The 27697-nt window shown below is 44.2% G+C and overlaps 1 protein-coding gene across 1 annotated transcript in view; it reads left to right on the forward strand.

The window, feature by feature from the left end:
• Nucleotides 1–27697, forward strand: part of LOC147448822 (putative sucrose-phosphate synthase 1) — a 70087-nt gene that overhangs the window by 27098 nt on the left and 15292 nt on the right. Inside the window, exons 9-10 of the mRNA XM_086521282.1 lie at nt 8853–8906; nt 8990–9052. Of these exons, the coding sequence (XP_086377408.1) occupies nt 8853–8906; nt 8990–9052 (117 nt within the window). The remainder of the gene's footprint in view (nt 1–8852; nt 8907–8989; nt 9053–27697) is intronic.

Here is a 27697-nt window from a genome sequence, read left to right on the forward strand (position 1 = left end):
TTGTGGTCGTAGTCTGGGTGCAGTCTTGATACAAGAAGACCATGTCATTGCTTACGAGAGCCGATTGTTCTCTAGGCCGGAGATGACAGCACAGATATATGAGAAAGAGCTTTTGGCGGTTATCCATGCTCTTACTCAGTGGCGGCATTACCTACTCGGAGCGGATTTTACTGTCTTTACAGACCATCAGAGTTTGCTCTACTTCTTGTCATAGAAGCAGCTTTCGGAAAAGCAGATGCGGTGGGCGAACATCTTGTCACAGTTTCACTTCCAGATTGTCCACGTGCAAGGACATAAGAATGTGGTGGCAGATGCTTTGTCTGTAAGCCGTTGGTTCTGGCTTTTTCCGCGATACATCATAGGAGCTTCGAGGATATGGTCGACCAGTATGCCACGGATACAGATTTTGCAGATATTTTCACACGGATACGGGATGGGCAGATAGTAGCAAGATATTCCCTTCGGGAAGGCTACTTGATAAGAAAAACCATGTTATGCGTTACACAGCCGTTGAGGGAAAAGGTTATGACTGAATGCCACTGTCCACCTTTTTACGGGTCACCGCGGCATTGCTACCACCATGAAAGGGGTACTTCTTTTGGCCGAGACCCAAAAAGGATGGGGAAGAGTTTGTGCGCAGTATGCCAGAAGGTCAAGTTTGACAGGCATAAGGCACAGGGATTGTTACAGTCTTTACCCATACCCACCCACCCCTGGGAAAGTATTGCAATGGATTTCATTTTTGATCTCCGGAGAACACAGATTGGTCACGATGATTTTTCGATAACATGGCATGTCTGAGACGATTGTCTTCGACAGAGACCCCAGATTTATGAGTTCGTTTTGGAAGGCAATTTGGGAGAACATTGGCATGCAGTTGCAGTTCTCGTCATTGTTTCACTTGTAGACTGATGAGCAATTTGAGATTGCCAATTCAGTGGTTTTAGATTTATTGAAGTCTTGTATCTCGGATCAGAAGACTCAATGGGAAAAGAACTTACCTTTGGTGGAATTTGCCTACAATAACAAGATACACTCTTCGACGGGGAAGACGCCATTTGAGATTGTTGAAAGTGCTGCGAAGGTTCCATCCTTCCTGAGCACGAAAGATTAGATATTTGAAGCGGATGAATATTTGCGAGATTTGGATACGGCTTTTGCCAAGGTTTACGCGACTTTGCAGAAGTCTCAAGAACGACAGAAAAAGGCAGCAGATTGCCATCGTCGCGACTTGAAATTGAAGGAGGATGATTGGGTGCTCTTACGTTTTGAGAAGGCACGCCTAAGAAAGAAAAAGGGAAAGGAGAGGCTTTTTCCAAAGCTTAGTATGCGATACTACAGACCTTTCCAGATAACTAAAAAGATAAATGATGTCTCCTTCCGATTGAAACTGCCAGATACTTGGAGGATCATAATGCATTGCATGTGAGTCTCTTGAAACCTGTTAAGGGTGATGTGTCTGATGATGGGGAGCCTGATGAGCAACCCGAAGTGGAAGAAAACGAGGAGATCCTTGTTCCTGAACAGATTTGGCACATAAGGATACGAAGACTAAAGGTAAAGTCCGAAGGCGGTTCTTGGTTAAGTTCAAGAACTATCCTGCATTGGATGCGAAGTGGTTGGAGGAGGAGGACCTAGCAGATACTCCTCAAATTGTGAAACTTTACCTTGATGCTTTGGTTTAGCATAGTCTACTCCAAGCAGAACCCGGAAATTTAGCTTGGCCGAAGATCTGGTGTAGGGGGATGCACAAGAGGGGAGTTACTCCGCTCCTTTGTCAACAGATGCCTTGATTTTGATACTAAAGTCACTGATGTCTCTTTGAGCTTCAGGGATACTGAGAGCTGACAGTATTCTGTTGGATTACTTTATGAAATGGAATTCCTGATTATGATATTGATTTGTTCTTGACTTCTTTTAAGTGCAGGAACTGATAGACGAAATGACTGCAGCATTTTGATCTGATTGATCTCGAATAGACATGGTTGCAATAGGGGTTAGTCAATCGGACATCGATGAGATCCCGATTGGACCTAGATGTGATTGCTAGCTACATTGCCGATAAATCATGGTCTAAGATCCGAATGAATGTTGAATGTCATGTGATGTCTAGTGATGTCCTGTGATGTCGTGTGATGTGACTGTCGATTTGGTACATGTGCTAGATGTGCGTCCCTAGTACGTAGGTACTAACAGTCAGTGTCTGCTAAGACAATATATGGCTTTTGTCGGTTTTGTAGGCGTAATCGCGGTCGATTACTTTTTAAGAGGGGGGTATGTCACAAAGTGATGACGTGGCTATCGACAACAGAAACCCTAATTTTTGCCAGAAACCCTAATTTCCGGAAATCGCGGAGGTGATTTTTTTTTTTTTTTGAGCGACGCAAATCTCAGCTTTTGGCTACGTTTTGGAAGATAGAGAGAGAGAAAGGCATAATTGCTTTTTGTTTCTCTCATTGAGAGAGAGAGAGAATCTGCTTTTGCTTTCAAGCTTTTGAGGCTCTGCTTTTGGGCATCCCTTGTAATCTTTATATACACGGTTTAGGGCTCACTCTGTAGAGCATCTGGACGCAGAGTCTAAGAGTGAAACCCTAACCGCTCTTTGTACTCTGACATTGATTTTAATACATAAAGAAATACCGAGGGCCAATATCTCTAGGCACGGAACTCCGCCGGGCTAGTGTAAATCTATTGTGATCTGTGAATTGTTTTGAAGTGGTTATTTGGTGCTGTCGCGATTGATTCTTTGACTTGGAGTGTCTGTTACAGTAGCAGAATGAATGTTGAACTTTGCTCAAGATGAGTGCTTTGAATTGTGCTCAAGGTTCCTTTTTAGAAGGGAGAGCCCTCCGTTCTTTAATGAGAGAGTGGACACAAACAAAGTGAATGGACACTGTGCTTGAGAGAGAAGAGAATACGACACCAGAGACGTTGTAAAACCCTCCTTCGAAGGCCCCACTCTCGTCGGCGAGAGTGGTCTACTATTGATTGCACAAACTAGTACAAACTGAATGCATGGGACTGATGCAAGTCTAGGCTATATCGACGACGATGACAGGGATGGCGAGATCGATCTAAGGGCTGAAATCTGACGCTTATGAACTGCTGTCCAAAAACGCTGCTGGCTGAAATCTGCTACTGCTGAAAACGCTAGGAAAAACGCTGGTATCTACTGATCTTTGTCGCTGAAAATCTGCTGCTATGAGGGCTGAAAACTGCAAGTCTTTAGGGCTGAAAAACTGATGGCTTTAGGGCTGAAAACTGCCGGTCTTCATCTGCTGAAAAATGGCCATGCACAAAGACTGCAAATCTGGAAACGCTAGGGCTTCTAAAAAACGCAAGGGCTGCAGAGCTTTCTTTGGAGGAAAAACGCTAGCAATTGAGGATCTTTGGCGATACTTGCTTGGATGGGAAAACGCCAAGGCTGAGGGTCTTTGCTTGGAGGAGAAACCGCCACCAAGGTTCTTGTGTGAGAAGTTGCCTGTTGAGCAATGGAGCTCTTGCTGCCTCTTCTGCCAATTAGTGCTAGTCTAAGTTTGCTTATATACAAACTTACTCAATTTGCCCTACCTACTTTCCAACAAAAGTCACTTAAAAATAATAAATGAAAAATGTCAAAAATAGGAAAAATAGGCTAAATGCACTGCAAAATTCCCTTGAAGGATTCTGATGGGAATGCTTATGATCATGCTGTGTGCAACCGGAGGATATGCATCTACTCTAATTGCCTAGGCATGCACGGTTTGCGAACAGACTCACAAAAGTGCCAGAACACTCCTAAATCTGGACTGACTGAACCCTTGTTGTGCTGTAGCTTGTCCACGGACACATAGGGTTGGATGTGTCACGTGACAAATGAAGGATTAGCAACTAGAATCCTTACAGTTTCCAAGATCGAGGGAGATAGGAAAGGAGAAGTACATGAGGAGAAGCAGAAAAGAAGAGGAGTATGTACATGAGAATTAAGTAAAAAGATGAAATGTATATTGAATCAAACATTACATACACCCCATGCTAGGTCGATGATGCTTGATTTACCCAAAATGCCCCCTAGAAAGTGTTATCTACTTTGGTTATAATGGCTTCTTATCCACCTTTAGTGGGTTACACAAGTTCTGGGTTAGTTGCAGGTTATTCATGCTTGAACTTTGAGATTTTCCCCCTTCGTGTATTTAAACGTAATCCAGATGCTTTGGCAAACAAAGACCATGCAAACATATCATTATCAATGTTAGCTTTCTCGGCTTTCAAAAAAATGGAGTCGTCATCATTGACCTTCTTGAGCCAAATGTGTAAGGAGTGTAAGCATGGAATGAGTCACCAAAGCAAAGAGTAGAGGGCTCAATGGACAACCTTGCTGCAAAGAACTCTTTAACGTAAAAGGTTTAGTGATTCCTCCATTAATGAACACACAAGACTGGGAACCATTGGTAATCATATAAATCAATTGTGATTTACATCTACCAAAGCCCACACACTGCATTAATTGTGCAATAAAAGGCCAACTGACATGATCAAAGCCTTTTCGAGATCTAATTGTATCATGACCATCTCTTGCTCAGTTACATATGCATAATCTATCCCTATTTGAACATTAAGGATGTTATGAGAGATATTGTGCCCACATATGAATCCATATTGAGTCGGATATATCAGATCGGGTAATATCAAAGAGTTCGGTCTCCAATGTTTCATATTAGAGGGTGAAGGCACCTTTGGCAAAAGCTTAATCACAACAAACTTCCAAAAACGGGGCATTTTACCAGAATGGAAATCCTCAGCATATTTTAAGAAACAATAAATTAGTGATGTCATTCCAACACGGACTTTTGTCTTTGGGTAGATGGTGAAGCACACATGCAACTTTCTCTTCGGTAATGACTGCATTAAGAGGAGAGCAATGCCCAAAGAGAGTTTTACTAATCCCAACATGCTCTCACATGCTTGATAAACATCACCTCAGAAGAGCTTGACAACTCACCATAGAAATGCGAGCACAACTCAATGATGCATTTGAGGATCAGTAATCGATTCACCTTGTGGATTCTCTTACCTTACAATGTCTTACCTAGCATAGGAAGGATAAAACCAAGCATAAAATCGATGAGTTTGGCAATTATCATCTTTCAAGGCCTCATGTTGTGAAAGCATCTTCACTCGTATATGACCAATCTCTTGATATACCTCGACTCTATGAGACAGCCATGTGATTATAGTATCCACCGCTCATTCATAGTACATACAGGTAGGGCTAGCATCGCATTGTAGAGCTCCCAAAATCCCAAGCAGATATTCCACATTGAGTATGTATTATCAATCAACTCAATTGTATAGCTGTTACTTGGCAAGTAAAAATTTATAAATACCACATGCTGCTTCTCCATAGTCATATGCATAATTGCCGGAAAGACAAGATCATCATGCATGGTATATATCTAGTTCAGTCTGCTCCAAGTACCATGATATTGCTACAATCTATAATAAAAAAAGCAAGCATGCATTCTCATCAATCAAGCATGGAATGCTCATATAAGCACATACACCCACTCAAAAGAGCACACATACAAGCAATAGAGAGATCACATCTCTCTATGTACACACAAGCATGTACAAAGGCTTTGGATTGGGGCTTCAGCAAGCGCATTTCATACCCCATGTAGATGTTAGCTCACGGGGGCTACTAGGCTGCCCAATCTGGTGATGACCTTACTTGGCAGCAATGTACCTTCAAGCTGGTTTGCAGCATGGCTTTGTGACTTGGGGGGCTGTACCTTTAAATATGAGGTTAGGGCTCATTCTCTGGCATGCTTCTTGGCGAAGGTGCAGAGTCTCGAGTATCGGCTTGTACTGTGTTGATGCAATATAAAGAAATACCGAAAGGGACGCCAAGGTTTGGGGCCAATACTCTTTGGGGTGGAATTCCGCCACTCCGTGTTGCGTGTTCTCTCTCTCTCTCTCTCTCTCTCTCTCTCAGTTCAGTTGTTAATGAAGTGCTAAAAGTCTGTTCAGTCTGTTCTTTTCTATTGGCACGTGGTGCCCGTCTTGTGACAGTGGTATCAGAGCATCAGGTGTGCTTTTCTGAAAGCATACCGGTGCCACAAAAGAGTAGAGAGAGCTTTATTTGAGGTATCTCCGCCCTCCAACCTGAACTTACTAGCCACTCCCACCCTTACTTCATCGCGCATCGGGCGCGCTCCCGTCTTCACCGCTCATGTCTTACAGGGCATAAGCCAATTAAGGTCACTTGCAAGAGAAGGATCCAGATTTGTTTCGAGTCATTGTTTTTCTCAAAAGCAGTGCCATGCAGATGTTGATGTCTATAGCAACCAAGCCACACACTCCAAGTACTTGGCAAGCTTTCAAGAAAAAAATTTGTCCAAAGTTATATGGTTTCTGACATCTTCCTTCGGAGTGCAACTCTTGGCAGAGTGGGGTATCCTGAAATGCTTGCCATGGAAACCCTAGGAGATTATAACTTGAAATTTCTCGACATCTCTCAGTAGATGTCTCTTCACGAGTAGATGACCTTGGAGGTTCGGTGTGATTGCTATCTCTTGGGACTACCATCGCCACCAAAGAAACATTGTCTGTCCAAGAGCTGATGGACCATGCTGTGCTCGGCTACGACCTCATGGAAGGAACTGAACCCTAATTTTTGGTGCAGGTTTCAAGATGGAAAGTCAATCGACTTTTCGAGCTTGACTAATGTCGAGATTGCTTTTTAAGTTTGAGTTCTGTTTGATCTTGTTTGGTGATCTTGTTTGGAATTCATTTGAAATGGATGGTATCTGTTTTGAACCTGTTTTGGTGCCGATTTGAATTGTTTGACTCTGGTTTGATACTGGTTTCAATGATTGGTGATTTTACTCCCGGGTGGAGAAGTGAGAAATACTGTTTTGGTATTGTTTGAACCTCGGAACGACGCAGGCCGATGCTTGGGGAGCGTTTCGTTGTATGTTTGAAAACCTCGGAACGACGTAGGCCGATGCGTGGGGAGCGTTCTGTTGTATGCTAGAAAACCTCTGAACGACGCAGGCCGATGCCTAGGGAGCGTTTGGTTGTATGCTTGAACCTCCAAGCGACGAAGACTGCGGTCTGGGGAGCATTTGGTTGTATAGTCCTCTGAGCTCATGGCTCGGTTCTTTTTAGGTTATTTGCGGGGGGAGTGACGAGGGTAGCTTCATACTGCAGACCGTTTGTCTCGGGGGAGTGCTCAACGGCGCTGTTTGTTGTGTCTTGTAATATGCATATGTGAGCATTTGTGTTGCATTGTGATGTGTCAATTACTGAATATTCCTAATTGGATGAGATTGCTTGGGTATGTAATTTTAGTGCATCAAGACACCCGTAGAAGATCAGTACGGTCTGGGTGTGATGGCTAATTTTACTACGCCGGAATATCAAGAGTTCCGATCTGGACGAAAGGAGAAGCTAACTCCTTGATCAAAAGACCTTGATCAAAACAACCGAAAGGAGAAGCTAACTCCTTGATCAAAAGAGTAGAAAGGAGAAGCTTACTCTTTAATAAAAAGAGCACACTGATTGTCCCTCGGAAATTTTTTGAGCTAACTTGAGTTGTTTTGCAGATATGCTGTGATCGTGGACGATTACTCTCTTTCAAGAAGGGGAGATGTAACAAACTGCTGACGTGTCAAAGCCTAAAGAATGGAGCCAACTTACAGATGTGGCCGAGGGGCCTAAACCCTAAGAACAAGTAACAGAAGAAGTCCTACCAACTTATGGGGACCCCGTCCGATGGGGCCCCAAGTGACAAAGATTTAAATAAAGCAGGACCTGTACACACACACACGCAAAAACTGATGACGTGGTAGATTTTCAAAAATTGCGCTAGCATGATGATGTGGCAGGCTGTACGGATTTCTGCGTTTTGCGCTAGCTGATGACGTGGTAGGTTGTACTGATTTCCGTGATTTACGTTGGAAGCTTTTTTGCTTTGCTTTTGGACCAGAAGCTTTTGAGTTTGAAGGCTTTTCATGTAAACTGCTTTTCAGGCCAAGGGCCTTTAAATATGAGGTTAGGGCTCATTCTCTGGCATGCTTCCTGGCGAAGGTGCATAGTCTAGAGTACCGGCTTGTATTGTGTTGATGCAATGAAAGGGACGCCAAGGTTTGGGGCCAATACTCTTTGGGGTGGAATTCCGCCACTCCGTGTCGCGTGTTGGCTCTCTCTCTCTCTCTCTCTCTCTCTCTCTCTCTCTCTCTCTCTCTCAGTTCAGTTGTTAATGAAGTGCTAAAAGTCTGTTCAGTCTGTTCTTTTCTATTGGCACATGGTGCCCGTCTTGTGACATTTCCCACATTGTTGTATTTCCTTTGGGTGAGAGGCTCTCACGAGCATCCCGAGAGATCCACTTGTCCTTGGTATCAGCTCCCTTTTTTCTTCCAAAAAAAAAAGTGTGTGATGGCGAGAGACAGCAGCAGCGAGCATGCCAGCTATTCGTCATTATTCATGCCTAACTCAAACCTGGTTTAGAAAATGCCACACTTTCTTCTTGTTCATAGCTAAGTTTAAATTCGATCGCATTTGTCTCTCTTACACACTTTGGCTTGCATATGAAATGCAACTGTTCATAATCATTAATTTGTCTTGCATAATACATCTCATTTAGATGTCTTGTCACGTTTTGCAATAATGTGTTAAGCTGTAGGCAGTCTTGTTTGTAAGTCTGCATCGTTGAAGATGAATGTTTTAGAGTTTGGTTACAATCAATCAACCAACCTGTTTCTGTCTATATGATGAGATCAATGGAAGTTTAGCAAGTTTTTTGTGTGTCTTTTTGTTCAACTATAGATGATTATACCGACTTGATTCTCATGGTTGTGCTTGTGTCACAGGGTGTGTTCGTTAACCCTGCTTTGGTGGAACCCTTTGGGCTTACTTTGATAGAGGTATCATGATAAATAGCATTTATCATCTCGTCGGGTACGAACGAGGACTGCTGTAACATTTTGTTTTACATTGAGTGTTGCAGGCTGCAGCAAATGGTTTACCAACTGTTGCAACAAGAAATGGAGGGCCTGTTGACATTCATCGTGTAAGTGCAGTGGCTTCTCACCTCTAATAATAAAGGAGTGTAAATAAGTCCATGAGCTTTGTTCCCCCCCCCCCCCCCCCCCCCCCCCCACCCCAAAACCCCCCCAACACCCTTTTGGGAAGAACAGTATACTGCTTATTCAATATATGCATACACAATGTTTAAAAACTTTCATGTCTTGCACTACTGACACGATTAGCTATTCATGGCATCAAAACATGTTTTGATGGAAACGGTAAACTTGACATTTATTTTGGAGTGCCCGATGAAAAAAAGATGATCGTTGTTGGTGGATTGCTCTATTGGTTACCAGCATGATAAGCAATGTTTGATGATTGCTTGTTTTTTCACTAGTAACTAAGAAGGGTTTTATGTGAAAGTTGGCAGTATTTTTCATTTTTGTATGGGAGATGGTGGAGCACTTTTGCTCCTGCTGATGCTGTGGAATGGAGTTCACAGATTTAAGGGAAGGGCGCTTTAATATACAATCTAGCATGAGGTTGATGAATTTTTATACATGTGGTTTGTGGGATTTCAGCACCTTTTTAAGTTTATTTTGAGTCAAAATTAGCTTGATATTTTTATGGCCTTTCTTGTTTGTTGACTTATTTTGAATCTCTCTCTTCATTTGAAGAGAAAAGGGGCTTGGAAACGATCATAATATTGAAGCTGGAGGCAATTAATACAACCATATAACTAGGAGATTCATTGCAGGGAAAAATCCCTGAGATATTTTGGGTCCTGGGAATATAAACCACGGGGAAAAAGATAGGCAACAATGAAACAAAAAGCAACAGAAAAAATTCCACACAGATCCAAAACAAGGGAGAGCTGAAGAGAAAATAAACAATCAGGGAACAAAATATGAAAAACAAAGAGGAAAAACATGTGGCTGATAAGATCCACAATTGACAATTGCAGCCAAGACACCCTGGTAAATGGGCACAGGGGAGGGGGAGGAAGGAGGGGCGGTTGTTGCCACAACAGACTTCAGAGCCCACTTCTACCAGAGGTATATTAGTGGACAGCCACTAAGCTCGGGAGAGCTAGACGCCCACGTCTACGGGGACGACGACGACATCGGTGGAGGCTCCACCAAAGAATCAGGACTATCCTAGTACGACATGGGAGACGCCCGGTACGACTATTTACAGAGGCGGATATTGATGAAGCTCTTCAACGACCGATGCAATACTTTCTCGGACAACGCACGATGCCGGGCATCCGTGGGCATGGATGATGATGATGATGATTTTCAGTTTGACGATTTTAGTCTTTTAGTTTTAGTCTTTCACTTTACTTCATTTTATTTTTGTACCCAGACATTGGATTAGATCCACAGGGATTGTATCAGTTTGGTCTCATAGGTCATTTTGGCCTTTTGAAGACGTTTAATATAACATTGCGTTTCATCTCTCTCTCTCTCTCTCTCTCTCTCTCTCTCTCTCTCTCTCTCTCTCTCTCTCTCTCTCTCTCTCTCTCTCTCCACACAGACCTGGGGCATGACCTTTGGAATTAAAAAATGCATTGGTCATGGTGTTCCACGGGGACCTGCAGGATCTCTCTATGAGGATCTTTCTATTGAATGATGAGATGGTTGTAGTAGGTGAAACATACAAGTACCTTGGCATCGATGTAGACTCGACCTTCTCCATTGAACGCATCGTCAAGGAACGAGCGAACAAGGGTTAGAAAAGCCTATTCGCATGTCAGCCCCTGCTGGCAAACCGAGCCATCCCAATCTGGTCTCAACTAACTGTTTTTAAGGTGTGCATGTATCCAGTGATTTGTTATGGCGCGGAAAATATGGGGGCCCATGATCAGCGTGTCCTTCACTCTCTGCAGCGCCTCGTCGCCACCGGGATGCGAATGTTACTCGGGAAGGGAGCAAGGTCGACCTCTGTAGAGACGACAACTCTCCACCATGAGTTTAACATCCCACCCGTACTTGCTTTTTGTGGGGGACAACGAGCAAGGGCTTTTGACAAGTACCGCTCGGTTTCATCCACGTGGATAGGCTCCCTGGTAAACAAGAAGCCTAACAACCAACCGTTCTAGAAGTGGACTTGGACGACAAGAACCAAGAATTGGATGAATAAGTATATCCCAGCGGTTGACTTTAGCACAGTCCGCTACCACGCATGAGACAAGTGGGATGAGAGGCATTCGTGCCTAGCGTTATGGCCCTATAAGACGGCCGGCTTTCAACAAAAACGTGGATACGTGCTGCAGCTCAATAGGAGCACTATCATGAATAGGAAAGAAGAGAGAGTGCTGGCTCTCGCGAGAGTAGACGGACTCAAACTGGCTGATAATTGGAGGCGCGGACACAATATTTGCTCGATGTGCTCCCAGTTAGAGGGTCGTAGAGGGGGCACGAGAGGAGGCTGATTTGACTCAGAAGTGAACTCTAGTGGGTGTTGGTGATCACAGCTTTAATGGAAAGCTTGCCGTCTCCCTTGTCTTATGTAGGGCGTTGATTGTGCTCTTGTGCATCTCTCCCCCCCTTTGAATACAGAAACGTGATGCCCCGCTCGAGGGCTTTTCATTTGTATGTACAATTGTGTGGGTTCATGCGCGATTGCCGAGGCAAGAGCCATTTGCACAGGTACTGGATTAGCTAGCTGCTAATCCCCCGCAGTTACATGTGAATTTGGAGAGATTTCACGCGAGAAATCTTGTCCGATCCAAAGGGCAAGTAGCCCTACAGGTGCGGGAGCTCGAGGGCTTGCTACGGATGCGATCGGCACTCAAAACGGAGCCATGTTGGCAACTTCCATAAGTTGAGGAAGGGTAGCCACTCTGTCCTTTGTACAATAATCTTGAAGCCCTGTAGGCAGCCCACAACAATACTTCTCAATTTGCTCTCTCGGTGGCACAAAACCTGTAGGAGGTTACTGAGAGCAACGCTTTACAAAACCTCCGATTGTACTCCTGTAGGCTCTTGCAAGTAGCCGTAGTGAGTTGGTGCCAATCCCTCATGACATCGGCTTCAAATTCATTTGATAGCCATGCAGATGCAAACATTTGCTTGAAGTATACCCATGTGGCGGGTGCCTGTCCTTGCATCAACAATGTCGTCCACCAAGTAAGGGCATTGCCTTTCAAGAAAGTGGCCTCTGTACAATTCCCCCCTTCATAAGCTGTATCAAACTGTTGGAGGAAAGTAAGAGCCTTTGCCTTATCCTCAAAGCCGTTGAAAGTATCAAACTTCACAATTGCACCACCTTCTTTGTAGGCTTTTGGCTTTTCTAGTGCTCCCAAATTGTCATAGGGAAGTGTTTGCAACATGGGCACTGTAATAGGGGTCATCGGCGCCCCTTGGCCATTGAAATTTTGCGTCATTGGTGCCATGTGACTGTTGGTTGGAAAAACCAGCCATGCCAAAATTGCCTTGTGGCACCCCAAACTGGCCCTAGTTGCTCTAAAACCCTTGCTGCATGCCAATATCTCCATACATGGGGTTTGGCATCATGCCTTGCATACCCCCAAACACTGTTCCTAGCATATATTGCTGGTTTCCAGGCGCATAACCAGCCATGCTTTGAAACACTGATCCACCCCCGAAATACCTTGGATGTACCGTGGGTGGCGGGAAAACATGTTTTATAGCTTGGAAATTGGTTCCCTGTCCATTTAATGCAACGTGCGGACTCTGAAAGGTGGCTGGCTGAACTGATAAAGCTTGTGGAATAGGCGTCCTAACCACTTGTTCGTGGACTGAAGGAACTTGTCTTGGAGCCCCACGTAACTCCGCAACATGTGAGTGCTCCCCTCCTTGCTGGGATGCACAAGGGACCTGGGCTTGAGCTTGAACCCGTTCTACAGCATGAGACTGTTGCCTTGTCTGCTGTGGCACTGGCGGCGCTTGTAGATATTCCATAAATCTAGGATTCTGCACCAATCAAGAGCACACATTTAGAGCAATAACCAACTATGTCCTGAACGCATCGTCGTCTAGTTGCCCAGTCATATACCCTTGACCTTGTGGAGCATTCAAATCAACAAAAGGTACAGACAATGGTGGCCTTGAATTCTCGCCAACCTCGAACACTTGAGGAATAGCCTGTTTGTCCTGTGAAGAGGAACCCTCTTCCCTTGCGTTGTTTGTCTGGTCAGCCATAGTGAAATTCCGAGTTCCTATGCTTTGTCTTCGCCACAAACCAACCAAGGCTGACTCTTTAAGGAAAAAGTGATTCTGACTCGGCTACGGAACCATGAAACCGGCCCGTAGGGTGGTAGACTTTAGCTTTCACCGGAATCTTTGCTCGACAAACTTTACTTGACTTTACGACATAGAGGAAAATTTCACGAATAAACCTGTGACTGGAATTAACACTTCAAACAAAGCACGGCCTTGGAGCTAGAGTGCTTCTAAGCAAACAGCGACACCTTGTAGGCCCTTGCCTTGGCAATCGTGCATGAACCCACACAACTGTACATACAGATGAAAAGCCCTCGAGCGAGGCATCACGATTCCTGTATTCAAAGGAGGAGAGAGGTGCACGAGAGTGGAATCATCGTGCTACATAGAGCAAGGGAGAAGGCAAGCTTTCCATTAAAGCTGTGATCACTTGCATCCAATACTCACACACACAATAGCACTTGAATGATCAAAAGCAGCCTCACACAAATTTGCCCCCCCCCTCTTCTTGCTGGATTGGGAAAATTGCTCTGGAGCAGCCATGTGTCAGATTCTCCACGAGAATCCATGTGTGTTCTTGGGTTCTTTATGGCTTATGCCCCTTAAGACTGAGCAATGAAGACGGAAGCGCGTCCGATGTGCGATGGAGTGGGAATCCCTAATAAGTCTGGGACAGGGACACGAAGATTCTTTCACAAACAAAATCTTGACTGCTCTGTCAGATTCTCCTCGAGAACCTGTGTGTTTCAATAAGGATCGCATCCTCCGTAGAAGATGTCACAAAGTGATGACGTGGCGGACAGCAAAAACCCTAATTTCTGCCAGAAACCCTAAAATTCCTGCAAACCCTAATTTTTGCCAAAAACCCTAAATTCCGGAAATCGCGGAGGCGGATTATTAAATTTTATTTATTTTTTTTATTTTTTTTGGAAAATGATGAGCGACGCGAATTTTGCTTTTGCTTTTTTTTTTATTAAAAAAAAAAAGAGAAAAGACTCTCTAAGAGAGAGAGAGAACTGATGCTTTTGATTTTAAAAGCTTTTGGGGCTCTGTTTTTGGGCATCCCTTGTAACCTTTAAATTAGTGGTGAGGGCCTCACTTCTCAGAGCATCTGGACGCAGAGTCTGAGAGTGAAACCCTAACCGCTCTCTTGTACTTTGATGATTGATTAATACAAAAAGAAATACCGAAAGGGGCGCCAGTCTTTGGGGCCAATATCTCTAGGCACGGAACTCCGCCGGGCCAGTGCAAATCTATTGTGATCTGTGAATTGTTTTGAAGTGGTTATTTGGTGCTGTCTCGGTTGATTCTTGACTTGGAGTGTCCAAGTTTGTTACAGTGGTATCAGAGCACGGCCGATTTCTCTTCTACAGGAAATCCGATCCCCGAATTTTTTTTTTTCCGCGGCACCTATGGCTTCAGACAATGATCAGTCGACTCCCTCTGCATCTGGAGATGCGGGCTGGGATCACAACGAAGATTCAGACAGAGAGTATGGCCCGCCTCGGCCTACTCAGGCGGAGCAAACAGAGATGGAGCGTCGTCAATTGATTGGCGATGCAACAAAGATGATGCTCAATTTTGCCAAGGACCCGAAGATGGCAAAATATATGAACCAGATCTCTTTGGAAGAGGTACAGATGAAGTGGCAGAGAACCACAACACCACTCCCGAAACCCGCTCTCAAGAAACCTTCTGCCTCCAAGAAAATATACGGAGCAGGAACTGGAGAACGTGGTTGATGCACGGATTGCTCAACTTTTCGACATGCAAAAGAAAGGCAAAAAGCACGGTAAAAAGCAGAACAAAGGTACTGACTTCCCGGGATATTTGGGTCGTCAGTCGACATTCGACAAAGCAAAGAAACGGAAGAAGCGTGTTCGATTTGAAGGAGTACCCAGTTCTTCTTCTTCTTCTTCTTTTGACAGTTCTTCTAGCTCCTCGGATTCGAGCGAAGAAGACAGAAAAGGTAAAAAGCGAAGCAAGAAGCAACGCTTTGGAAAGGGCAAGAGAAAGGCAAAGAAGGCTAAATCTCGCCCAGAGACTGACAGTTCTACTGAGGACTCGTCTACAGACAGCTCAGATTCCGATGACGGAAAGTTTTATGCGAACAAGAAGAATTTTTACAAAGCCAACCAGTATGACTTTCTCGAAGATAAAAGCAAGAAAGTCCGAGAGTTTAAGGAAGGTGGCCACTCGATCAAGTTTGATACTTTTTCGGGATACTCCGATGCTTCGAAGGCTTTGTCTTTTATACAGCAGTTTGACATCGCTTTCGCGGGAGGACGCTATTCAGAGCACTCCAAGATTCGAAGAGCTGCCTCTTATTTTAAGGGGAATGCTCGCACTTGGTGGTCCACGCTTCTATTAAGCAAGACTGTGCCGGTTACATGGCTGAAATTCAAGAGGCTTTTTATTTCTTCTTGGTTGACTCAAGAGTTTGAGCGAGATATACGAGCTGCTTGGAACCATCTCCGGATGACCAAGAGCGATACAGTGAATTCTTACTGTGAAAGATTCTGGAACTCTTTTCTACCTGCCTCTTCATTCAAGAAGATCTCGTTCAGAGAACAAATTGAGCGGTTTACCTTGGGTCTACCTACAGAGATCCGAGATCACTGCTTGGAACAGAAGTCAGCTTCTATTCAGGAGTTGATGAGTCATGCGAAGCGGGGCTTTGCCATTCACTCTGGCAGTCTGACCTACCCCACAGATGAGGCCATGACACAACGAGCCAAACAGACTTCTGGGAATGAAAGTAGAATGAAAAAGAGCAACCCAGAGAAAAAAAAAGGATGCACGACCCAAGCTTACTCCTGAGGAGAGAGCTCGCTTCATCAGAGAGGGGAAGTGCTTTGGATGCGGGAAACATGGACATATTTCCGCAAAGTGCCCTGATAAGGCACAGAAAGAACAGAATGATAAAGACGACGACAGGTCTGAGAGTTCGAGAGCAACTGAGGAATGTGGCAGAAAAGGCAGATAGAAAAGCAGAACTGGTACCACATTGCGTGGGACTTGCATCGAATCAAATGAATGAAAGTACAAACTTTGCCGTTTTTTTTTGGGGGCAAAGTGAAGGATCAAGAAGCTCTTTTGAAGGAGCCAAGGCCAACTTCTTTTCACTTGGAATTGGCGGCTCGATTTGGAACTGCGGCCGACAGACTGACGCCACTGGCGGAGGTAGTTCGACTGGCACCCGGATGGGATGTTGCCATTACACCGAGCATTGGCAAACTTCGTTTGCAATGACAGGGGTGTTCAGGGCACGTGAGTGACGTTCTACTCGGGATCCCTTGGTACCACAAGAACTATGCCGTGGTTGACTACCGGGCCGAGAAAGCGACTTTGATAAATAAATGAAGGGCTTAGAGATTGTACTTGATGAACTTCAGTTTTCTTACTCATTCTTTTGGGAGAACTGAACGATAGATAAAAGTTGAATATGTTTTGACCTAAAGAAAAGAACGCCAAGATTTTTTTTTCTCCACGCTCATGCCGATTGCTTTTGAGAGGACTTGAAGATCATACCATTGATCTGATATCTGGAAGCACGCCACCGAATCGGCCACCTTATCGTGTGAGCCGAGTACAGAATGAAAAGATTATGAACTCAGTGAAAGACCTCTTGGAAAAGGGTCTTGTCCAGCCTAGTACTTCACCGTATTGCTCTCCAGTGTTGTTGGTTTTGAAGAAAGACGGATCTTGGAGAATGTGTATCGATTATAGCCCTCTCAACGAAATCACCGTCAAGAACAGATTTCCGATTCCTAGGATCGATGATATACTCGTGCTTTAGCAGGATTGACTTAAAGAGTGGATATCATCAGATCAGGATAGCACCAGGAGATGTCTACAAGACAGCTTTTCGGACGACTTTTGGGTTATTTGAGTTTTTGGTGATGCCTTTTGGCTTAACCAATGCTCCTGCGACATTTAACCGGATGATGGACAGGATTTTTCGAGAGTACAGACTATTTGTTGGCACTTTCTTTGACGACATCATTGTTTTCTCCAAGAATGAGGCAGAACACAGAGATCATCTGCTTCACGTCTTTTAGGCAATTACGAGATCACACGTTAGTGATTAATGCTAAGAAAAGTGAATTTTTCCTACTAGAGATACACTTTTTGGGACACATTGTGTTAGCAGCAGGAGTGCAAATGGATCCGGCCAAGATAGAGACTATCCGTGATTGGCCCGACTTGAAGAATGTCCATGAAGTTAGAAGCTTCTTGGGACTATGTTCGTACTACAGGCGGTTCATACGAAAGTTTGCAGAGGTTGCTTCCCCTTTGCATATCTTGACACAGAAAGGAGTACCTTTTTCGTGGGGACCCACAGAGGTGACTGCCTTTCAGACATTGAAAGAGAAATTGACTACGGGACCTATTTTGACTTTGCCGGACTTGCATATTGTGATGCTTGTGGTCGTAGTCTGGGTGCGGTCTTGATGCAAGAAGGCCATGTCATAGCTTACGAGAGCCGTTTGTTCTCTAGGCCGGAGATGACAGCACAGATCTATGAGAAAGAGCTTTTGGCGGTTATCCATGCTCTTACTCAGTGGCGGCATTACCTACTCGGAGCGGATTTTACTGTCTTTACAGACCATCAGAGTTTGCGCTACTTCTTGTCACAGAAGCAGCTTTCGGAAAAACAGATGCGGTGGGCGAACATCTTGTCACAGTTCCACTTCCAGATTGTCCATGTGCAGGGACAGAAGAATGTGGTGGCAGATGCTTTGTCTCGGAAACCGTTGGTTCTGGCTATTTCCGCGATACATCATAGGAGCTTCGAGGATATGGTCGATCAGTATGCCACAGATACAGATTTTGCAGATATTTTCACACGGATACGGGAGGGGGAGATAGTAGCTGGATACTCCCTTCGGGAAGGCTACTTGATGAAAAAGACTATGTTGTGCGTTACACAGCCGTTGAGGGAAAAGGTTATGACTGAATGCCATTGTCCACCTTTTACGGGTCACCGCGGCATTGCTACCACCATGAAAGGGGTAGAGAGATATTTCTTTTGGCCGAGACTCAAGAAAGATGTGGAAGAGTTTGTGCGCAGTTGCTTGGTATGCCAGAAGGTTAAGTTTAATAGGCATAAAGCACAGGGATTGTTACAGCCTTTACCCATACCCACCCGCCCCTGGGAAAGTATAGCGATGGATTTCATTTTTGATCTCCCGAGAACACAGAGTGGTCACGATGGTATCTGGACTGTTATTGACAGATTTAGCAAACAGGCTCATTTCATTCAAGTGAAGAAAACAGTCAAGCCGGATCACTTAGCGAGACTGTTTGTGGCCCAGATTTTCAGATTACATGGCATGCCTGAGACAATTGTCTCCGACAGAGACCCCAGATTTACGAGTTTGTTTTGGAAGGCAATTTGGGAGAACATTGGCACGCGGTTACAGTTCTCGTCATCGTTCCACCCGCAGACTGATGGGCAATCCGAGATTGCCAATTCAGTGGTTCTAGATTTATTGAAGTCTTATATCTCAGATCAGAAGACTCAATGGGAAAGATATTTACCTCTGGTGGAATTTGCCTACAATAACACGATACACTCGTCGACGGGTAAGGCGCCATTTGAGATTGTTGAAGGTGCTGCGAAGGTTCCACCCTTCCTGAGCACGAAAGATAAGATCTTTGAAGCGGATAAATATACGCGAGATCTGGATATGGCTTTTGCCAAGGTTCGCGAGACTTTGCAGAAGTCTCAAGAACGACAGAAAAAGGCAGCGGATCGCCGTCGTCGCGACATGAAATTGAAGGAGGATGATTGGGTGCTCTTACGTTTTGAGAAGGCACGCCTACGAAAGAACAAGGGAAAGGAGAGGCTTTTTCCAAAGCTTAGTATGCGATACTACGGCCCTTTCCAGATTACTGAAAAGATAAATGAAGTCTCCTTTCGATTGAAACTGCCAGATACTTGGAGGATTCACAATGCATTTCATGTGAATCTCTTGAAACCTTTTAAAGGTGATGTGCCTGATGATGGGGAGCCTGATGAGCAACCCGAAGTGGAAGAAAACGAGGAGATCCTTGTTCCTGAACAGATTTTGGCACATAAGGATACGAAGAATAAGGATAAAGTTCGAAGGCGGTTCTTGGTTAAGTTCAAGAATTATCCTGCACTTGATGCGAAGTGGCTGGAGGAGGAGGACCTAGCAGATACTCCTCAGATTGTGAAACTTTACCTCGATGCTTTTGGTTTAGCATAGTCTACTCCAAATGGAACCCAGAATTCAGCTTGGCCGAAGATCTGGTGCAGTGGGATGCACAAGAGGGGAGTTACTCCACTCCTTTGTCAACAGATGCCTCGATTTTGATACTAAAGTCACTGATGTCTCTTTGAGCTTCAGAGATACTGAGAGCTGACAGTATTCTGCTGGATGACTTTATGAAATGGAATTCCTGATTATGATACTGATTTGTTCTTGACTTCTTGTGAGTACAGGAACTGATAGACGAAATGACTGCAGCATTTTGGTCTGATTGATCTCGAATAGACATGGTTGCAATAGGGGTTAGTCAATCGGACATCGATGAGGTCCCGATTGGACCTAGATGTGATTGCTAGCTACATTGCCGATAAATCATGGTCTAAGATCCGAATGAATGTTGAATGTCATGTGATGTCCTGTGATGTCTGGTGATGTCCTGTGATGTCGTGTGATGTGACTGCCGATTTTGTACATGTGCTAGATGTGTGTTCCTAGTACGTAGGTACTAACAGTCAGTGTCTGCTAAGACGGTTTATGGCTTTTGTCGGTTTTGCAGGCGTAATCGCGGTCGATTACAATGCTTTCAAGAGGGGGGTATGTCACAAAGTGATGACGTGGCGGACAGCAAAAACCCTAATTTCTGCCAGAAACCCTAAAATTCCTGCAAACCCTAATTTTTGCCAAAAACCCTAAATTCCGGAAATCGCGGAGGCGGATTATTAAATTTTATTTATTTTTTTTATTTTTTTTGGAAAATGATGAGCGACGCGAATTTTGCTTTTGCTTTTTTTTATTAAAAAAAAAAAAGAGAAAAGACTCTCTAAGAGAGAGAGAGAACTGATGCTTTTGATTTTAAAAGCTTTTGGGGCTCTGCTTTTGGGCATCCCTTGTAACCTTTAAATTAGTGGTGAGGGCCTCACTTCTCAGAGCATCTGGACGCAGAGTCTGAGAGTGAAACCCTAACCGCTCTCTTGTACTTTGATGATTGATTAATACAAAAAGAAATACCGAAAGGGGCGCCAGTCTTTGGGGCCAATATCTCTAGGCACGGAACTCCGCCGGGCCAGTGCAAATCTATTGTGATCTGTGAATTGTTTTGAAGTGGTTATTTGGTGCTGTCGCGGTTGATTCTTGACTTGAAGTGTCCAAGTTTGTTACAGAAGAATCTTTATGAGCTTTGATTCAAGCTTGGACACTTCAAGCGAGAAATCGATAGCAACACACGAATTGTCACGATTGTGACTGTGTTGCAGTATTATATACACTCCTAGTTGCAGATACGCAAAGTGTCATGCCAAGAAGAACCCCTACGCTTGGATGGTCATGACCTTTCGCTCAAGAAACGTGCCTCTTCGCCAAAAGCCACACTCCTTCGACGACTGGTCACACCCCTTCACTCTATGGGTGCGATTCTCCGCCGAAAGGATGTGTCTTTATGTCTAAAGTCATGTCTCTTCCAGGAGACGTGTCTTTTCATTTGTGTCTCTTCGTCTCCTATATAAGGAGCCTATTGTACTCAGTTTCAAGGAGTCATTCAATCAATCAAACACAGAGTCTTCTGAGTCTTGTTTGTGAGTTCAATTTAAGTTTCTTAAGTCTTAATCATGAGTTTAAGTACCTAATTAAGGATTAGTACCTAGAATCCTTACGGTGGTATTAGAGCAAATTTTTCCCCGGCCTTTGGACTTGGCGTCTACCTAGCCTCGTCGTTGCCGACCCTACCCACAACCCTCAACTAGTGTGTTGTATGGCTGCAGAGGAAAGTGGTGTACTTCTACTACACGTATGAGGTAACTTTAATTTACTCTGTTCCAATTATATACATAAAAGACAAAGATGTAGATGTGGGTGTGCAGGAGTGCCACGTACCCGGCCTCTTCATTGGGTGGTGTCCCTTCGGGATTGCGCTCTCACCTCTTCATGTGAAAGGATGGTACCTCTTCACCTTCTGGCACCCTTTCACATATGCGTGTGTCGCTTCGCCTGTGTGCCCATTCACTTGGCAAGGGGCTGAATTCCCTTGGTTGGCTGCTGCATATCCAAAGGGCACCTCTTCGCGAGACGGCACTAAGGAAGTCACCCCTTCCCAAAGGATCACACCCCTTCCTTCCCCCATGCGCTGGCTGTTCATGCGGTTGCCTTGCGTTACAATATTTCGTTGGCTGAAATTCTGAAACGTTGCTGCGTGTACCCTTTTGCTGGAGACTTATAGCATCACATGCTCTCCCAAGCGTCAACAAATTTCCCCAAGCGTTGCTTCACCAAGCGGCAACAATTCCTAAATGGTGGACTTTATTTTACGTTGGGCAGTTTTTTACGATGGCAACCAGTAAACTTTACGTTATTGAAATGACTTTAATTTTAAAGCTTAAGTGGCCGGCTAACCCCCATAAATAAAAGTCTAAGGTGAAAACACCCATGTTTAAAACAAAAAAAAAACCTCAACTATTCCCATTGTGTGAAAGCCCCTTCATTAAACCTAAAAAAAAATAACACTTACGCTACCTCTCCCTCTAGTGCTTACTCTGTGTGCACCTGGCATTTCGCACACACGGCCGACGCAAATCAGTACACGAAATTCCCCGACGAAATCTTACGGGTGAATTTTCCTACACATGAAGTGTTCGTGATTCTAGATTCTCTAGAGCAAAGATCCTAAATATTCCAAATTCCGCGACTCTAGAGGCACTTTTTGCTCACGGAGCACCTATCCTAGAACCTATTCCTGACCCAAACCTGCACCTGTTCGTTATTCCCTTTGAGGAGTAACCATGCAAACATCACAGGAAGGAGGAGGACAATCAGAAGACGCCCTCGCTCTTATCAAGGAGCAGATGGCAGCACTTTCCACGAGTCTCGCATCACTTCACACTCAATTGAATCAGATGCAGACGCAAAACATTTCTTGGAGTCGTCCTACTTCTTCTCGGACTTATGTTACTCCTCTGCGATCTTCTTTTGAAGCTTCAGTGGTCAACCAGGAAGAACTACTCAAACAAAAACCTTCAGAATACAAATTTTCTCACCCAGAGCATGGTTTCTCAAAGACAACTAGACACAAAGTATCTTCGTGTGAGCAGCAAAAGTCTCAACATGAATATTCTTGGAAATGTTATAGTACTAAGCAACCAACTTCTTATTCGAATTATCAGCAACAAAAGCAGCAATATGAAGCTTCCAACGGATCATGAGATATCAAGATGGGCTTACTTAGTGGCACATATATCCGACCCTAGTCGAGTACTCGGTCGTGAATACTATGACGTTGGACAAGTTCCCCCTCGCGAGCCATGCCCTACATTTAAGTCTTTTTTATTTGATGGTGGTAAAGTCGAAGATTTATTGATCCTTTCCTTGTGCAAGAGGATCCTTTAGAGGTCTAAGAGGCAACAACTTTCTCAACCTCCTCCTTGTCAATTGGAAGCCTTAATACCCGTTGAGAAAGCTGAAGATTAAGAAGATTCCAGTTCTTATGTGACAACCAACAAGCACGTAACCCCTTCTTTGGCCGTGATTAGGCAGGAAAATTCGCCTCGTCACCGCCCTTGCAAAATACAGCCTTTGTCTCTAAACAGATACCACATGCTATGGTGAATGATAATTTTTCAAACTTGAAGATACCAGTTCTTACTTTCAATGATACAGAGGATAAAACAGATACAGAATCTTTTCAGCATGACTTCAGTGGCTGCAATTGAATCTTTGGACACAACTTGTTCCACAGATAAACCTTTACAGATGGATATACCTGCATTACTGAGCCTCAGTCTATGACATTCCTTCAGGAGGATTTTATTGTTCCAAACAAACCAATGTAGTACCTTCAACCAGTGGTCATCACTCAACAAAAAACTCAAGTCAGTTTACCAATAATTCCACTCGAAGCAGATACGGATTCAATCTTTTATTGGACAATTCTCAAAGTTACAAATGACTTAAACAAAGGCACTTATCAAGTTGCAGATATGATCAGTTTTCAGTTTGGCAAATTAGTCATGTTCAATAATAGTGCCATGACGTGGGACTTAACAGAAAGAGCTTTGGATACAGAAGCACTACAACAATACGTTTTCTTCTTCCCGTAGTTTCTACAACTACCCTGGGTTTTATTTAAAGAGGGAGGGAATGTCATGATTGTGACTATGTTGCAGTATTATATACACTCCTAGTTGCAGATACGCAAAGTGCCATGCCAAGGAGAACACCTACGCTTGGATGGTCACGACCCTTTGCTAAAGAGACGTGCCTCTTCGCCAAAAGCCACACTCCTTCGACGACCCCTTCGCTCTACGGGTGCGACTCTTCGCCCAATTGTTGCAACTCTTCGCCTAAAGGATGTGTCTTTACGTCTAAAGTCATGTCTCTTCACCAAGAGACGTGTTTTTTCATTTGTGTCTCTTCGTCTCCTATATAAGGAGCCTATTGTACTTAGTTTCAAGGAGTCATTCAATCAATCAAACACAGAGTCTTCTGAGTCTTGTTTCTGAGTTCAGTTCAAGTTTCTTAAGTTTTAATCATGAGTTTTAGTACTTAATTAAGGATTAGTATCTAGAATCCTTACACGAATAGACACTTCAAAATCACTGAAGTTTACTATATATATATATATATATATATATATATATATATATATATATATATATATATATATATATATATATATAGAGAGAGAGAGAGAGAGAGAGAGAGAGAGAGAGAGAGAGAGAGAGAGAGAGAGTCGACACGGCATGGTGGAGTTCCGTGCACAGAAGCACTGGCTGTTGGATGCGAGGTTTTGTTGCATCTCTTATGTGAACAGTCTCCCCACCTAGAAAAGCCTCTTGCAACCTTTGTGTAAAAAGAAAGCCTCTTGTATTTGTATATTGGCAGCCACCTTTTATGCTCATGTGTCAAAAGGCTGTCTATTTGTACAAAGCATAAATAATGAGGGCTTTTTCCCACGTGGTTTTTCCCTCCATTGTACATATATTGTGCATTCTATCTTCCTTTGCATTCTGCATTGGATCAAAATATTGACAACAACATCACAATGTGGCAATACAATGACGACATATTGGCTACTACAAGGTTTTGTTGCATCTCTTATGTGAACAGTCTTCCACCTAGAAAAGCCTTATGTGTCAAGCCATGTGAAAAGCCTCTTGCAACCTTTGTGTAAAAAGAAAGCCACTTGTATTTGTGCATTGGCAGCTAGCTTTTGTGCTCATGTGCCAAAAGGCTGTCTATTTGTACAAGCCTATATAGCATAGTTACAGGGGACGGAGGGAACGGACCCTAGGGACGGGGGACGCCCATTTCCGGGACGAGGACGGGTGGGGACGGCAGGGGACGGACGGAAAAATGGCTGCCAAGTGGGAATGCAGGCAAAACGTCGCGGGGACGGTAGGGAATGGCAGGGGACGGAGGGGACGGCAGGGGATGGGAGGGGACTTTTTTTAAAATTTGAAAACCTGATCATTTCTAGAGGCTAGTTTCTCTCTAATAGACATATGTTTGAACTTTTAAGCACCCCAATGGCTATAAAAGCCACCCTTTGGGTCCTCATTTCTCGATGTTTTATTAGCACATTTGCGTCTATATGACTCATGTTCTTTGGTCTATTTGGTGTAAATTTGTGGTCAAAGTGATGCTCTATGTGTGTGGCATGTCTATAGGTCAAAAAATGCCAAAAAAACTCTAAATTTTTTTTTGCCGTCCCGACCCCCGTCCCCGTTTCTTGACTTTTGCCATCCCGTCCCCGTCCCCGACCCCGACCCGCAGTCCCATGTAACTATGCTATATAGAGGCACATTCTGTTGAATATTTGTAAGCTTTATCATTTGCAAGTATAGTCTATATTGTATTGTCCAATAGTTTCTCTCTCAAGCTCTACACTAACCTCTCCAAGCATGCTTATGCCATGAATGGCACACTAACCTATCCACCTTTAACCCTACAACTGGTGAACAAAACAAATTACAATAATTTTTGCAAATTTGTGCGGGGGAGAAAATCCTCCAGCAAAGAGCAAACGACTTGTGCTGTGAGCATTATCTCTCTTGTGTACCTTACCCTCTATTTGTGCCAGGGGAGGCTTGTGTGTGCCTACACCCTGACGTTTTGTGTGCCTACACCCTTTGTGTTTAGGAGAGGCAACTTTGTGTTCAAGGGGAGGCTTGTGAATTGTGTGCTTCACCCTAGTGTGTTTTGAGGGGAGGATTGTGTGAGTGATATGCAACCAAAACCCACATAGGGGAGGATTGTTGGGATGCGAGGTTTTGTTGCATCTCTTATGTGAATAGTCTCTTCCACCTAGAAAAGCCTTATGTGTCAAGCCATGTGAAAAGCCTCTTGCAACATTTGTGTAAAAAAAAGCCACTTGTATTTGTGCATTGCCAGCCATGTCACGATTGTGACGTATTCTTTACCTTCTTTACGTGATTCTCTTGCAGATAGAAAGACGTACCAGATCAGAGACCCCTATTCTAAAGGATGCGTCTCTTCGACCAAGAGTTACACCTGTTCGGCGAATAGCCATGCCTCTTCAGCGAATGGCTGCACCTTTACGCCGAAGGGTTACAACTCTACAGCAGAGGGACACGACTATTGGCCTAGAGTCATGTCTATTGGCCTATGGTCATGTCTTTTGATCGTGTATTTTCAGATTCTATATAAGAAACCCTCTTGTAACAGATTCAATCAATCAAACACACATTCCTCTCTTGTGTCTTTGTCTCTAGTCTAGTTCAGTTTTCAGTTTTCATCTAAGTACAGTTATGAATAAACACACTTAGTAGTAGTGTTCTTCACAGTGGTATCAGAGCAATTTTTTTCCTGGGCCTCTGGACTTCGCGTCTACCTAACTTCGCTGTTGCTCACCCTACCCGCGACAATCTACGTGTTGTATGGCAGCAGAAGAACGGTGGTACACACACGAATCTGAGTATGAGGTAACTTAAGTGTATTATCCAATTCATACTTATACTATACTACAGCGTATAGTGATGTGTGTGTGCGACGTACCCCGCAACTTGCGAGTCCTTGCTCAAATTGGCCGCTCGTACCCTTTCGCATAAAAGGTCTTACCAATAGTCACACCCTTTGGGCACCAAGAGCCATACCTCTCCCCAAGCCCTAGTACTGTTCCCAGCGCTTGATCCTTGCAGCGTTTCATCTTTACGAGGCTGAATTTATTCGCTGGCTGGACTTTTTACGTGGCTGAATTTGTTTTCGCTGGCTGAAATCCACGCTACAGCAATAAAACCATTACGCTAGCTGAAAGCCTATAACCACTTAAATTTATTAAAAGTTTCTGCCCGCCCAAAAGTTGACCGGCCGATCAAAAACTCAACTTGGTTTAATTTACCTAAGGCTACATTTTAAAAAAAATTAAAATGGACAGCAGCGCAATCTTCTTACGGGAAATCTCCAGCGCTGGCTTTCTGGCAAACACACTCCCTCGTGGTGATTCTTGCGCGCCAGTCTCGCATTCCTCATGGAGGATGACGCTTACGATGTTCCCGTTCTGTACTTGTCGTACGTAGACGAAGTGCTAGAAGAAATTCTCCCAGAGATTCCCATTCTGCCAGAACCTGCGTATGCACCCGTTTCCGAACCCATTCCAGTTCCGGAAATTCCCGCAGCCATTCCATCGTCGGTGTACTCTCCTGAACCACCGAACCCGCTGGAACGTGAATACTTGGTACACATTTGTCAGCGCCGCTTTGGCTTCTAGCGTTGGTCGATTTGGAAAGTGACCATTCAGTGTCAACAGGACGAGTTACAACATTACGAGTTCATCCTTACTCGTTTTCCGCACTTGTCACACCATATCCCAGCGTGTTTCGTTGATAGTCTTTCGGAGATTTAGACTGCGCACACATTGGTTCCTTCTCATTCGGAGGAAATTGTGCCAGATTATACCCCAGAGCTCGACGAGGTCGAGGATCTCACAGAGGACGACTCGGCGTTTGCAGAGTTCTTAGAGCCAGTTCACACACCGCCAACTTTGGCTACAGGGTGGAGTTTTTTAGCTTCGCCTCGATACGAACTCTGACTTCATCATGTCAGAAACAGACCCAGGACAGGCACTCTTGGCTGCTATCCAGCAGCAATTCGCAGTCCAAGTGTCACGTCGAGCAATTTGAAACACTACTTCATTCCTCATCAGCAGAGGTCAAATCATTGAAGCAATCGACTTCTCCGCCAGATTCTAGTGCAGCTTCTTCCGTAAAGGGCGGAAATCATCCGATGCCAGATCAACCAGAACAAGTTAATAATCCT

Source organism: Adiantum capillus-veneris, chromosome 10 (assembly GCF_014529385.1).
Source record: "Adiantum capillus-veneris isolate H3 chromosome 10, ASM1452938v2, whole genome shotgun sequence".
In the NCBI taxonomy this organism is placed as follows: Eukaryota; Viridiplantae; Streptophyta; class Polypodiopsida; order Polypodiales; family Pteridaceae; genus Adiantum; species Adiantum capillus-veneris.